Genomic DNA, 13,668 nt, shown 5'->3' with positions numbered 1-13,668 from the left:
CGTGACGACGCGGCCAAAAATTCATATTTTGGTCATATACTCAGATCCGTAAGTGCTAGAGACTTCATTCTTGGTGCTATGGATGCAGAATGTCCACTTTCCTATCACCATTCAATACATTTATATAGCCTGAAGCCTCTACTTTTTGAGATTTTTGCTAAAAACTAATTTTTGCCCTGTTGTCATAGGAATTAATCCATAAAAAATCTTAAAAAACATGAAATTCAACAAAAAATTCATGGAAATATGAATATTTATGCTGATATGTAATTTTACGCCTGTTTCTGGTATTCAGCTGACAGACAGTGATTACTATAAATCAAAGAAAAGAATTGGCCAATGTACATACATCACCCAATCAGTTATTTACTGAGTAAGTGAATGTAGCCTACCATTACATTTACGAATCAATGTCGCATATATATACCAAACTACATTATTTCATACTCATTACTCTAGCATGTGATGTATAATTATGTTGTTTAAGCACTGATATGCTGCAGTAAGCTAGTTACATGCTAGCAGTTCAAGCTTGTGGCAGAACATCATCACAATACTGTACACAAAATATGGACTATTCAGTGTATAGGATAATACCATGAGACATTAGTTTTACATACCAACTGAAATTAAAATAGTTAAAAGTAACAGCAACAATGCAGAATAATCTACAACTTAACCCTGGAGTCCAATCTCAATAACACAGTCTATAAAACTACTACGGTATAGTCGGTATATAGCATTATAGCAGTCTTCAAAAGGCTCTTTGTGTTACAAGCTAAGCAAAGTATTTGATTATATTGCGTTTGGTGAATTTTTCGGATGATGTTGCTGTAATAGCTTGTTCTTTCGAAAACTGTTGGACTATTTTATATAAAAACTGTTTCTGTTGCTTGTCTGTGGTGATGAGGTTGCTGTGGAATTTTGTCAACAAACTTAATGCTCTTTCACATGAATCATTAACAACACAAATGTTGTGAACCATCTCTTCATCTTTCAAGAAATTGCTGTCTTCTGCTCATTTCCTTGGATGGCTGTTTAGAAAAGAAGAGTCTATTCCCATTGTGTCCAGAAGAATCCATGATTCTGAGCCAAATAAATCTCGCAGCTGCGTGTCCTTGCTGATGTTTTTGGGCATTTGCTGTTCAGTTGTCTGGTTTGTGGTGACGTGTAGTTGTTGTTTTTTTTTTGCATTTAAAAAGGATTTTCTGAAAGTAGAGTTTTCCATTGCAGTTAATTTTTCACCAAACAAGCTTATCACCACCAAGCGTTCAGTTAGATATCAGTTAGATACCAGAGATGGCAGTCTAGCTTCTTCAAATTTTCCTCAGCAATGTGCCTCAATTGAGCGCACCATTCTTCATTAATGGAATATCTTTACTCAGCTGCTTGTGCAGCAGTAAGTCATTCAGTGAGGCATCGCATGCACTAGTGCACTCTAACCCGCTTTCTACTTAATATAATGAAAAGTTGCCAAAGAATACACCTTATTCAGAACTTCTTCATTGAAAACACTTTTTGCTTTAAACTGCGATCGAAATAAAGCAATTTTAAAAGTGTAAAGAAGCTTTGCCATCCATCTAGCATAACTGGTGGCACCTGGAGCTTTAAATGCAAAGTTCTCCTTTTTTGGTAATGCTCCTCCGAGAAATACAACAGAAAGCACAAGAAGTTCTCTATAATCCTTACAGAATTTGTTTGAATACTCAGAGCCAGGTAACAAAACATCAGCACATCTGGTGTTAGTCCATCGTGGCCAAGCACTGTTGTCACAAATATCGTAATCATTAAGGTTCAACGATGACCAGAGTTCCTTCAAAGCATTAAATGTGCTGTTTTCTGGAGAGGATGTCTCTCCAGTCCATAAACACTTAAACAGTTTTGCATGCAGCACCACTTGCTAACTCAAAGATGTGGTGCCGGCAAGCAAATAGAAGGAGGTTTTGTCTAAAATATTCTTCAAGACGTTTCACAATACCTTTCTTACAACCAGTGTTCACAGAAGTGGTATCAAACACTAAACCAACCATATCAAATATTTTTGTAATTGTTGAATTATCGCATCAGATTCAGAGTCACTATTTTTAACATCACTTAGAGACAAGAGGATCTCTTCATTTTCAATGAGGCATTACAAAAGTATAGCCATTTGTTGCGTTTTTGAGTGTACTGTATAGGATGCAAAAGTTGGCGATCCCATTGTACAGTAGATTGTACCGCAAATGTTGAGCATTTTTGAGAGTTTTTCACTGTTTCTCGTAATTTGACTACCCATTTCAGTTCTAACTTTATCCCACGTTTTTTTGGTGGTCATTACAGATATACCGGTACCACATGTACGATTTTCTGGTTCTTTATTCTTGAAGTCTGAACCTATTGCAAATACAAGTTGTGTTAATGGCCTATTGCTATTGGCTAATTTGATATTTGTCTGCAGCAAGACAAACATTCTTGTTTTAACAGTTTGTGTTTCTTGCTTTATAATGTTGCTTTGTAATATAACTGGCTTATGCGGTTTGTACTGTGCTAATTATACCACTTAAATTGCATTGTCTCAAAAAACAAATGATAGTTAGTAAAGCAGCTGGATTTAAACTATCATACATACTGGTACCAGTATAAATATGCACATTCAGCATGAATTATCTGTTGAATTTCATGTTTTTTAAGATTATTTTTGGATAAATTCCTATGACAACAGGGCAAAAATCAGTTTTTGGCAAAAAACTCAAAAAGTAAAGACTTCAGGCTATATAAATGTATTGAATGGTGATAGGAAAGTGGACATTCTGCATCCATAGCACCAAGAATGAAGTCTCTGGCACTTACAGATCTGAATATATGACCAAAACATGAATTTTTGGCCGCGTCATCACGGAAATGCAGAGTACCGGCGTAAGACGTCTTTGAAATTAAAAAATTTTTGTTGCAAAGTTGATTGTGACCCCAAATGCAAGTTTTAGCAAATAGGCTAAAAATTCCAAACAACTTTATTTTTTTTGGTACACCCTAGCAGCCACCAGTTCTTTGGACAGACAAAAATTTATTCACCGTGCATAATCATCAGAATGACCGTATTTATGCAAAGAATAAAGAAGATATCCCACTGAATAAAAAGCTGATGTTCCGGAGATAGAAACCAGCCTCTGATGGTTTGGGGTGGGGTAACTTCAACTGGTGAAAAAACTCTCCTCTTCTTCATTGAAGAGGGAGTAAAAGCTAATCAACATGTTTAATTGAAGAAATTGATTCCCTGGACCAATGTAACATTTTGAGAAGACAGAATAACTCTTCAACAAGATGGGGCTACGTCCCAAACAGCGAATCTTGTCCAGGGCTGGTGTAAGGAGAATATGGCATTGTTTCGGCCAAAGGAATTATGGCCTCCATCATCATAATCCATCGTCGGTTTGTTCCCCACTAGTGGGGGTGGCCGATTGTTTCCGCGCAGCAATTGTCTTAATCCCTTTTCTCCATTTCACCCTGTCCCTTGCATCTTCCTCCTTCAGTCCGACTTTTTTAAACTCATCCTTCACTTGTTGTTTCCACGTTCTTCTTGGACGACCGCGTTTCCTCTTCCCATCCACCTTTAGATCTAGTGCCTTTCTAATAAAACTTCCTTCCTCCCTCCTTATCACATGTCCATACCATCTTACTCCATTTGCCCTTGCCAGTTGGTCTATGGTCTCTCTCATCTCTAGCATATCCAACAATTCTTCAGTCCTTTTTTCCCTTCTCGTTTTCACCCCACACATTGCTCTCACCATTGACCTTTCCGTTCTTCTCAGGATTGCCAGTTCACTCTCTCTCAATACCCATGTCTCGCTACCATATAGCATATACCATACACCATACTACCATATACCATACTCCATCCTTTCCTAATTTAAACCCAATAGACTTCGCAATATGGACTATGGAGTATCTTGGAGAGTGAAGCCTGTTCTTCAAATCATTCAAGTGTTATAGCTCTGAAGGCAAAATTGCTCACTTATTGGGAAAAAATATCATCAGACACCATACGTGCCTCATGCAGTCAAGTGCACAACTGACTAAGGTGTTTGGTGAAGGCAAAGGGAGGGTATATTGGAAAATGAGAGTACACTTTGTTTATTTATAATTTCCTTTGTATTTTACTTTATATATATGTGTAAATCTTCGGAAACAAATGGCAAACATCATTTCAATAAATATCTGTCTACACTTGGTGTGATTACCCTGTATAACAATGGACATGTCAAGACTGATGAATTCCATCTGTTACGCACAATATACCGGTACTTTATATATGCAACACTGACCCTCAACATTTACAATCTACATACCTTAAGGGCTAGCTAAGTTTCATATTTTACATCTTGTACTCTATGAAAAATATTTTCAAGTCTAAAACAATATTACCACTGTAATTTTTTCCTCTGTGTACTGACTGAAAATGAGTGCCTGAGCTGTCACAGTTATATGATACTACCGGTACATGAAGAATTGGTTAAACAATATTTCATGCTTTCTTGTATGACAGTAGGCTACCAGAAGCAATAGTACTAAATTTGCAATTACAAATAGAGACTTGATATACAGGGATATCTTTTACATTGTGTCTTTACCAAAGTGACTGGAGAATTGATTCGTCGTATACAATAACAGAACAAATATAACCAAGTATAATATACATTACAAATAACAAAATATAACTATATCAGTTGGTGCAAAACACAAATAGGGAAATTTATTTTACATTTCTTGGAAATAATGTGCAGACATTTGTTAGAAATGCACAAAACATACTTATGTGTTTTCTATTTGTTATCTTCACAAGACTGTCCTGTAAATTTTGTTAAAAAACAACTTCTGCTAAAACTGTGGTTCTTTGTATTACTACTATTTTTTTAAATTTTAATTTAATATTTTTAATTAATATTATATTCTTAGTTCAACTTAGCCATCAAAGATTTCCCAGAAATTCGGCATCAAGCAGCAGCTGCTTTGAGTAATGGTCTTCCGAGTCTGGACAACACCTATGTCATTGAAGTTTCATTAGGTACAAGTGATGCTGATGCACTTGTACTGGAAGTGTGGTCGATTGGAGTCACAAATAAGTAAGCTTGATTGTGTAACATTAATGGTATTATGTGAAGAAAATTAATGGTATATGTTTGAAATGTTGATTTATTAGGTTTCACATACATGATGCACATATAATACAAATATGTTTATAATATTATATATTATAGGCTACATACCTAAATAACATAATAACTTGAAAAGGTTTTGTTTTTGGACGGTGCAAAATGCTACTGAATTGCTCTTCATAATGTCTGGAATAGACCGATCCATCGCCTAGCAACGCTCAGCCAATCAGAGCGAAGGAGAGCAAGCTATCTTTCTTAGCCCACTGTCTAGCATTGCTTTTATGCAGTTTCCGTCACATTTATGCTGTGATTTTTTAGAAGTAGAATTTTCTTCTGCGGTACTTGCAGGTTTGACAGCAAATACCTATTTGAGATGTCTTAAAAAACTTAAAATCGGAAACCTGCTGCAAATAGTGCTTTCTAAGACACAGTTTAACTGGGTTGTTAGAGCCATGCAGTGTTATCAATGGTTTGAATAGTTGATCATATTTTTATAGAAGAAGTTATATAGCCTGGATGGTGTGCTGTGCTGCAACTGCTACGTTGTTTGTTTGAGTTGTTACAATTCACTGGAGTGAAAAATTAATCTAAAGGCCAAATCTTTTAAATGAAACCCATTTCTTAGCCTGCAAAGAGTCAAAAGTGGCTGATTTTCCAAAGACAATTTCAAACATTTTTCTTTGCATTCTTTGTATTTAATGGCACTTGTGGTATTTTACATCAAAAAATCAAACAGGGTTTTAAATTGCACGTGACTTAAACCAGTATAATATGCAAACAATTCACTAACAGGAGAATTTAAAATGGATCTTGCACTAAAAAATGACCCTTCTTGCAATTGTAGCAAAAGAAGAGATTGCGATTCATGTTGCATTTTTAGAGCACAAAGTTCTTCTTTCAAAGCTTGATTTTCAGTTATCAGCTTGCATGATTCGGCAATGAAAGCATAGCCTGTAAACTATGGTTGTTTAAATTCAATGGTTGCATAAGATAAAAAAATGAACTAAAACATATAATACCAATGGTAGCCTAGTAGCCTACCGTAAGCTCCAGTAGCCTAACTAATTCATACAAATCAAGAAATAAACCATAGCCCATTAGCCCAACCCATTGCAAAATGACTAAATGAGATGCCATGGATAATTATAACCTACTAGGCTATTATTTTGTGCTTCTGAAATACTTTTTTGCTTCTTTTGTAGGCTACATGGTCATCTCATTCACTGTTCATTGCATCATTATGCAATGCATAATGCAATGCAATAATGCATCATACAAGCTGATAACTGAAAATCAAGCTTTGAAAGAAGAACTTTGTGCTCTAAAAATGCAACATGAATCGCAATCTCTTCTGTTGCGACAATTGCAAGAAGGGTCATTTTTTAATGCAAGATACATTTTAAATTCTCCTGTTAGTGAATTTTTTGCATATTATACTGGTTTAAGTCACGTGCATTTTAAAACCCTGTTTGATTTTTTGATGCAAAATACCACAAGTGCCATTAAATACAAAGAATGCAAAGAAAAATGTTTGAAATTGTCTTTGGAAAATCAGCCACTTTTGACTCTTTGCGGACTAAGAAATGGGTTTCATTTAAAAGATTTGGCCTTTAGATTAATTTTTCACTCCAGTGAATTGTAACAACTCAAACAAACAACGTAGCAGTTGCAGCACAGCACACCATCCAGGCTATATAACTTCTTCTATAAAAATATGATCAACTATTCAAACCATTGATAACACTGCATGGCTCTAACAACCCAGTTAAACTGTGTCTTAGAAAGCACTATTTGCAGCAGGTTTCCGATTTTAAGTTTTTTAAGACATCTCAAATAGGTATTTGCTGTCAAACCTGCAAGTACCGCAGAAGAAAATTCTACTTCTAAAAAATCACAGCATAAATGTGACGGAAACTGCATAAAAGCAATGCTAGACAATGGGCTAAGAAAGATAGCTTGCTCTCCTTCGCTCTGATTGGCTGAGCGTTGCTAGGCGATGGATCGGTCTATTGTGTGGTGTTTGATGTGATTTTCTTACCTGTATTTTTTTAAACAAATTAAGAGCTTTTTATTATAAACATTTATGTAAGGATGCATTCTTATTTTTTTCACGATTGTTTGTGTAGGTTATTATTTATTAAATCATTCTATTTAATGTTTTAGATGTGAAGATGAGTTTTACGAATCTATGATATATGAACACATACTTCTACTGTTGAAGTCTTTATTGTGTATATCTCGAACTACTCCTGCATATAAATTATCAAGGAGGCAAGGAAATGAATATGTTATTTGTTACAGGTAACGCTATATATATATAAAGTATTACTATTATAAAGTCTAACATTTGTGTGATTAACAAGTACACTTGAATTTTTACATTTATATATATACATTTTGCTTGTTTAAAAGAGTATGATGGATAAGTCTTTTATTAAAAATTTTGTTACTATCTTTAGTGTATGACCTTACTGACTAACTGTATTCTGTTCCAGAGTTTACATGGGAAAGATAAGCCTTGCTGGTCTAGGCGAAGGCTTCAAGACGTTGAAGGTTGGAACGGTGTCAACCCCAGTTGGAACCGTCACAATATCTGCTGCTTACAGGACTACAGAAAACTTACACGTATCCACAGAACGGCTGTAAGTGGAAAGAATTTTTTGTGCTTGCTTGTAATTTTTAACAACAACTCAACTGGTTTAGGTTTGTGATAGTGAACCTTAGCTATTGCCAAGACATGTGAGCAGCCTAAACATAGATTTGATTGGTTGTGTTTGCCTGAAAGAGATCCTGTACATTGGTGTGTTTTGAAACTGTGTGCCACTAGAGATTTTCAGGCTTGGCATGGAACTCTTTGTAATGTTGGAAAACATCCTATTTGTATTACCGATAAGTATGCAGGCAAGCATGCAAGACTTGAATGCACACTATCCATCATATAACTGATAATATTATGGTATTTATCTATTGCTTTGCCAATATAGTATGACTAATTGTCATGCTAACAAACAGGCACAGCTATCGCATTAAATTTTCATTATGAATTTTTTTAAATAATATTATGTTCTTGGTAAGTGTGCCTCAATTTTTTTTAGTGCACCATTGGCTGAAAAGTTTGAAAATAACTGGTGTAGATTAAAACGGCATCTGCAATATATGGTTAGGCTACTAAATGCGACTTACCAAACTTGATCATGGAGTATTTTTTTACTAGATGTGTGGCTACATTATTTTGACATAATGCTATTGTGCATTAGCCGCTTAGCTGAAAATGTGTTTTTCAGTGAGTAAAGTAACATCTGCTTTTTTATGTTTACTAAACATTTTGAATGCTTAGAAAAAATAGCGTAGGATTGAAACGTCCCTATTGTAAATGATTCCAAGTCCCTACTATTTCATCCAGTTGATTTCTTCCCCATAATACTTCTTTCTTTCTAAACTTGTCTACCCTTATCGCTACAATTATTCATAACTGCTACCTGACGTACCTTGAAAGATGTGCATGTTATTTTAACACAATTTTTCGAGTAAAAGTTTTGAATTAAGCCTATAAAGCTATATGTTGTGTAGCTATATGCTATAAAGCATATATTAGCTATAATAATAGCTATAAAGCTACATGTTTGAGGCCCATTGCGCACATTATTTTACAACAACCATCCATTGATAGTAGTAACAATTGTAGTAAGAGTAACAATTGATATAATTCAAGTCCATCTCAGGTCGCCTGGGTTCGATCTTCCATTCGATGTAGAAGAAGATCATTTCTCGTCAGGACAACCAATTGTGTCACCGGCACAACCGTGCGCCACACTCAAGTCCAGGTTACGCACGTACGTCACACATGTGATTAAAGTTTATTAAGCCCTGCTAAAACTTGTGTTTTCTATATACGGTACATTTTATTTTATTCATAGTGCAGTATTACCTTGCTACTTTGCAGTGCTACCACAGGACACACTACCCAGACTGCAAAATAATTTTACATTCCGAAATGTTTACATTGATTCAACGTCTGCGTGCGTTAAATTTAATTCCAATATATACAATTCTTTTGCTTTCTGTTGGATGCATACTGTTTGATTACATTGTTAAAGTCAATCGTTACCGGAATTAATCATCATAGTGTAGGCTATTCTCTTACTAGCTATTGTAAATTTTTTTAAAATGTTGTTGAAGTTTCGTAAGACAGACACTTACACTCTTTAATTTCGTAGTTTAAGTGAAACATCCGAAGGTCTGATGGACAACTCTCCTTCCTACAACACATTTAATGTTTCACATTCCAGGTCTTCGAAGCCACACGGTTCAGACAAGGTTTGTGTGGTCAATATGGATAGCTTGCAAATGCTTTCACTGTTGCTTCTTTTGTTAGTGTGTGTGTCATTTTGAGATGGTTTGCGATATCTCAGTTTCATTCATTATTTTTTTATTTCCGACCATTACCAACCGATCACACACCATGAACCCATCAAAGCAAAAAAAAACGGCATCACTTGCCACGGCATCGCAGAGGTCTGGAAAAAGGTAAAATCGACAAAACGCGAACGTTAAACCGTGCTCAAGAGAGAAATGACATACTAAATACAGCACAAGGATTTTGGCACAGCCACAACACCTTTGCGACATTCAAAGATTGAAGCAAATGTAAAAAAGAATCAAAAATTGGAGTCTATAGGAGCGTTTTGGAGTTGAATTCTTGTAATGATCATTGGGTGGTTTACACGCAGTGCATGACAGGGAATACAATGGGGTAAGATTTCTCGCGCAATGAGCTTGAATGAACTAAGAATTAATGACAAACCCGAAGAACCGCTACAATTAAGTTGACAATATTTCAAAGAAAACCCTATTATGTAATAATTTTTTTAAAAGTGGTGACATTAGTAGAAAGAGCCAAAAGGGATTGCTTAAATTTATGGCACTGAAGATAAAGACTAGACAATATAGTTTTCGGAGCGTTTACTGAACATAAGTTTAGTAGTGCTAGAAACGATAAGTTTAGTATCTACACTTCGGGCTCTTAAATTTGTGATTATATTGACATTGAATATCAGCTTTTTAAAATGTAGGAATAAAACATTCGTAGAACAGATAAACCTTGTATTGCTTTGTATAGTCCTAGCAGTAATTGTTGACGTATTTCATTGTTTCAGAGTTTGACTGTTAATTTGTTGTACTTGTACCAGCCTTGCTCATGCTGTACCGTACCAGCAGTTAACAGAGCAAGGTGACGTCAGTGAAGTTTTAAGACAAACTGTGTTGTTGGCAACCTTTTTTGGTTTATGAAAACGTTCGCGAACGAACACTTTCATTAAACTTCATAATTACTGAGTTCGCAAGAGCCCTTTTTGTGTCCCGTAAGTGCTGCTTTTGCGCCTCCTTTTGAGGGCCCATTGCGCAAAGTTTTGAACCCCTGTTTTGATCGGCAAGTTCGCAACAATTTTTTACTTTGATGTTTAGGATGACGATGACGTCAGATTCACTGTTGGAACGCCACCATCCGGCCAAACCTTGATCAATCGATCCTCCACTAGTCCCGCTCTTGCGACCACCAGGTTACGCAACGCATATTCCCCAGGACAAGGGTCAGTTGGTTTATTCATTATAATTCTTGTATCCATGATAATCATGGCCGTTGTCTTGGCCAACAGCCTCACTATTACCAATCTCAGTGAAACACGTTATCAAAAATGCAACAAATTTTGTGCGAAAATTTACTTTACCACAACTAACGCCTTCCATCTTTCTGCAGACTCATGGAATAGTTGAATTTGGACTTCCTAACTCGCTTCAAATACATTCAGTCTCACTGTGTTTTTTCACTCGCAATTTCAAACAAAGTGTCTATAAAATTTGCACTGAAAACGTTGTTTAACTTCCCAGACAGCAAAATCCGTCACTTTTACATTGATTTAACGTCTGCAAACGTTGAATCAATGTAAAAGTGACGGATTTTGCTGTCTGGGTTACCACTGTGAGCAACTTTTTTATTACCCCAACGCCTTGGCAGCGAAGGTGTTTATCAGCTTGTGGTTCTTCAAATTGTTTTGCTTCTGTAGTCGGGAATGCGTTCCGTCATGTAGGAATGGCTTTCATTCGCCCAACTGTGGTAAAGTGTTAACATCCCACAAAAGCCAGAGAAGAAAAGAAACTAGCATTCCTGTACCGGGTAAGTTTCTTGTATTTTGTCTCTAATTTAACGCTTTCTAAATAGGTATATATCCGGTTGCTTCGCACTTTGCAGTATAACCAACCATGGCAGAGTAACACCTATTTGCTATATGTTCTAGGTCGATAGCACAGCTACAGTGATGACTCAAGGCTGAAGGAAAACCTTTTTGTGTGAATCGGACTATTTCATTTTTTGAAATACAGTATTTTTGCCTGTTAAGGTTAAAATTGAGCAAGTTTCTCATTTTTTCAGGTTCATCCGCACCAAGCCTTCAGTGCTACTACAAGCAAGAAGACGGCACTTTTCCCATGGATGGGACTAGTGCAAACAGAACGCCAAAGACCTACCGTTCAACGAACCCAAACGTGGTAAGGAATCGGGCCAACTCTGGGACAAGATATTGCCACTGGAACAATTCAAATGTGACCAAAATAACCGCCGAGAACTCATCGAGTGGTTCAATACAGAAACTAACCATGAACGAATTACCTCAAAGTGGGAAAGAGAAATGGAATCATTCATCTAAAGTTTCTATAAAAGATAAATATACAGCTCCTCCTGCGCTGGAAACTGGGGCTTTTGTGTTAGGAGGAAGATCTCGTTCAAAACCAAAGATGTCCCCATCTGAACCGGCTCTTTCTGATCTTCCTTTCCTCGACCTCATCAGTGCAATAGAGGATACTGACAGCGCGGAGGATATCTCCCAAGATAGCGACTCCTCACCAGATACATCACCTGATGGAAAGAGGTGAGAACATGTTTTGCAATGCCTTTAACTTTATAAAGTTTGCTTTGGCGTTTTTGAATAAGATCGAAAAGATAATTTTGTTTCTCTACTCAGTTTAAAAAACCATCCATGTTTATCTGTCATACATCCTTGGAAAATGCGAAGAATGGAATGATACTGTGGGCCATAAAATAAGTTAACTATAGTAGGCTCTAATCATAATTTTAATAACTTTAAGAAACTGGTAAGTAAAAAATAAGTTTATTTTAGGTTGTTTTTTTTTCCAAAAATTGTTATTTTTGGTAAAGTTTTCTAGTTTTAAAAATTTCCCAATTGTGTTTGTTCTGAAATACTTAGTTCTGTTTGTAATTTGTTGTCGCTTAGCTTTGTTGAAACAATAGTAATGTTCAGTGTTGATGCGGTGTGTATGATAATTGTTGTTTACGTTGAATAGCGAGTCTAAAAGTGGAAAGAAGTCAATCCAAAGCGCCACTGGTGGCGGTAGCTTGAGCAGTTTGTCTTCAGGACAAAGCAAGGATGGCTCAACAGCCGATGCTTTACAAAAGCGCCCCAAAGATGATTTTGTGATGGTAGATTTGGTATGTTGGACTTTCTTTTATGTTATTGTTCTTTGTAAACATCAAAATCTAAAATTTTAACCTTGGTTTTCTTTTGAAACGTGTTCCAATGGATCACACAGACTGTGGTTTGGTATCATAGCAAGTTTTCCTTTATTTTCTTACGTTCTCATCTCGGCTGCTTTCGATTCCTCCACACCTCTCATCGAACACATCATGAAACTTATTAATACTTTTGAATCAATGTGAAGGTTGTCGGTTCAACCGATTCGACACCGCTTGAGGTTATGCGGCTGTGTCCTGGTGTTTAATGGCATGCCTGAAAGTGGACACGAAGATTGGCTTTCTTGCCTTCCCATCCACGTACTTTATTTAAATCTTCAACTATCTGACTTAAGTCTGGATACAACCACAAAAAGGTTGGAGAACTGTCAATAAGATATTTCAAATTGGTGATAATATAATGGGTGAACGTTTTGAATGAGTTATCTTCATCCACCTCTACCCAGGGAGCTGATCAAAAATGCTTCAAGATCTTTGTTTTGTTTAGAATCCAGCATTTGCTCGCGACGAGTCCATAGAAGATCTGAGCACATTCTACAAAGAATGCAAGAACGCTCCAGAACTTGCCATGTTTGAAGAGCAACTGGGAGATGAGACAAAGCAGCCCACGGTAATGATAACAACTCGTTTGTGATAACAACTCATCATCATTTTCGTTCGGTGCAAAGTTCGTCCAGAGAATTTGAAAGTTAAACCAGATACATAGAATTATTTTTTATTGCTTTAATGACGCTTTGCACATTCTGCCTTTTCTTTAGCAAGCTGCGCCGTTGCTAATGTAGAAAAGTATAAACATATTCGCAAACTAGATAGGACTAAACTAGTTTTGTTTCGTTCTATACCAGTAGGTGTATATTGAGTTTTAATTTCACATAATTTATACCTTTTAGTGTTTTTGTTGTTTCAAACTTATATTTTTAATGAGCTGACAACCTTATTTTGGCGAGACTTTCATCATTGCAACACTTCAGCATCTCGCTTTATTAGTTTTTT

At 36.2% G+C, this 13,668-nt stretch overlaps 1 protein-coding gene across 2 annotated transcripts in view; it reads left to right on the top strand.

Moving 5' to 3' along the window:
- Positions 1–13,668, top strand: part of LOC145785424 (autophagy-related protein 13-like) — a 36,466-nt gene that overhangs the window by 20,441 nt on the left and 2,357 nt on the right. Inside the window, exons 2-11 of one of the 2 annotated variants that reach the window (XM_082597080.1) lie at positions 4,933–5,099; positions 7,296–7,433; positions 7,628–7,774; positions 8,855–8,965; positions 9,350–9,449; positions 10,596–10,720; positions 11,195–11,304; positions 11,560–12,055; positions 12,489–12,633; positions 13,163–13,285. In XM_082597080.1, coding sequence (XP_082453206.1) covers positions 4,933–5,099; positions 7,296–7,433; positions 7,628–7,774; positions 8,855–8,965; positions 9,350–9,449; positions 10,596–10,720; positions 11,195–11,304; positions 11,560–12,055; positions 12,489–12,633; positions 13,163–13,285 — 1,662 coding nt within the window. The remainder of the gene's footprint in view (positions 1–4,932; positions 5,100–7,295; positions 7,434–7,627; positions 7,775–8,854; positions 8,966–9,349; positions 9,450–10,595; positions 10,721–11,194; positions 11,305–11,559; positions 12,056–12,488; positions 12,634–13,162; positions 13,286–13,668) is intronic. The other variant, XM_082597081.1, reaches the window with a different exon arrangement.

Source organism: Aplidium turbinatum, chromosome 16 (genome assembly GCF_918807975.1).
Source record: "Aplidium turbinatum chromosome 16, kaAplTurb1.1, whole genome shotgun sequence".
NCBI lineage: Eukaryota > Metazoa > Chordata > Ascidiacea > Aplousobranchia > Polyclinidae > Aplidium > Aplidium turbinatum.
The sequence above is the reverse complement of the archived record's forward strand: the minus strand, read 5'-3'. Positions and strand labels throughout refer to the sequence as shown.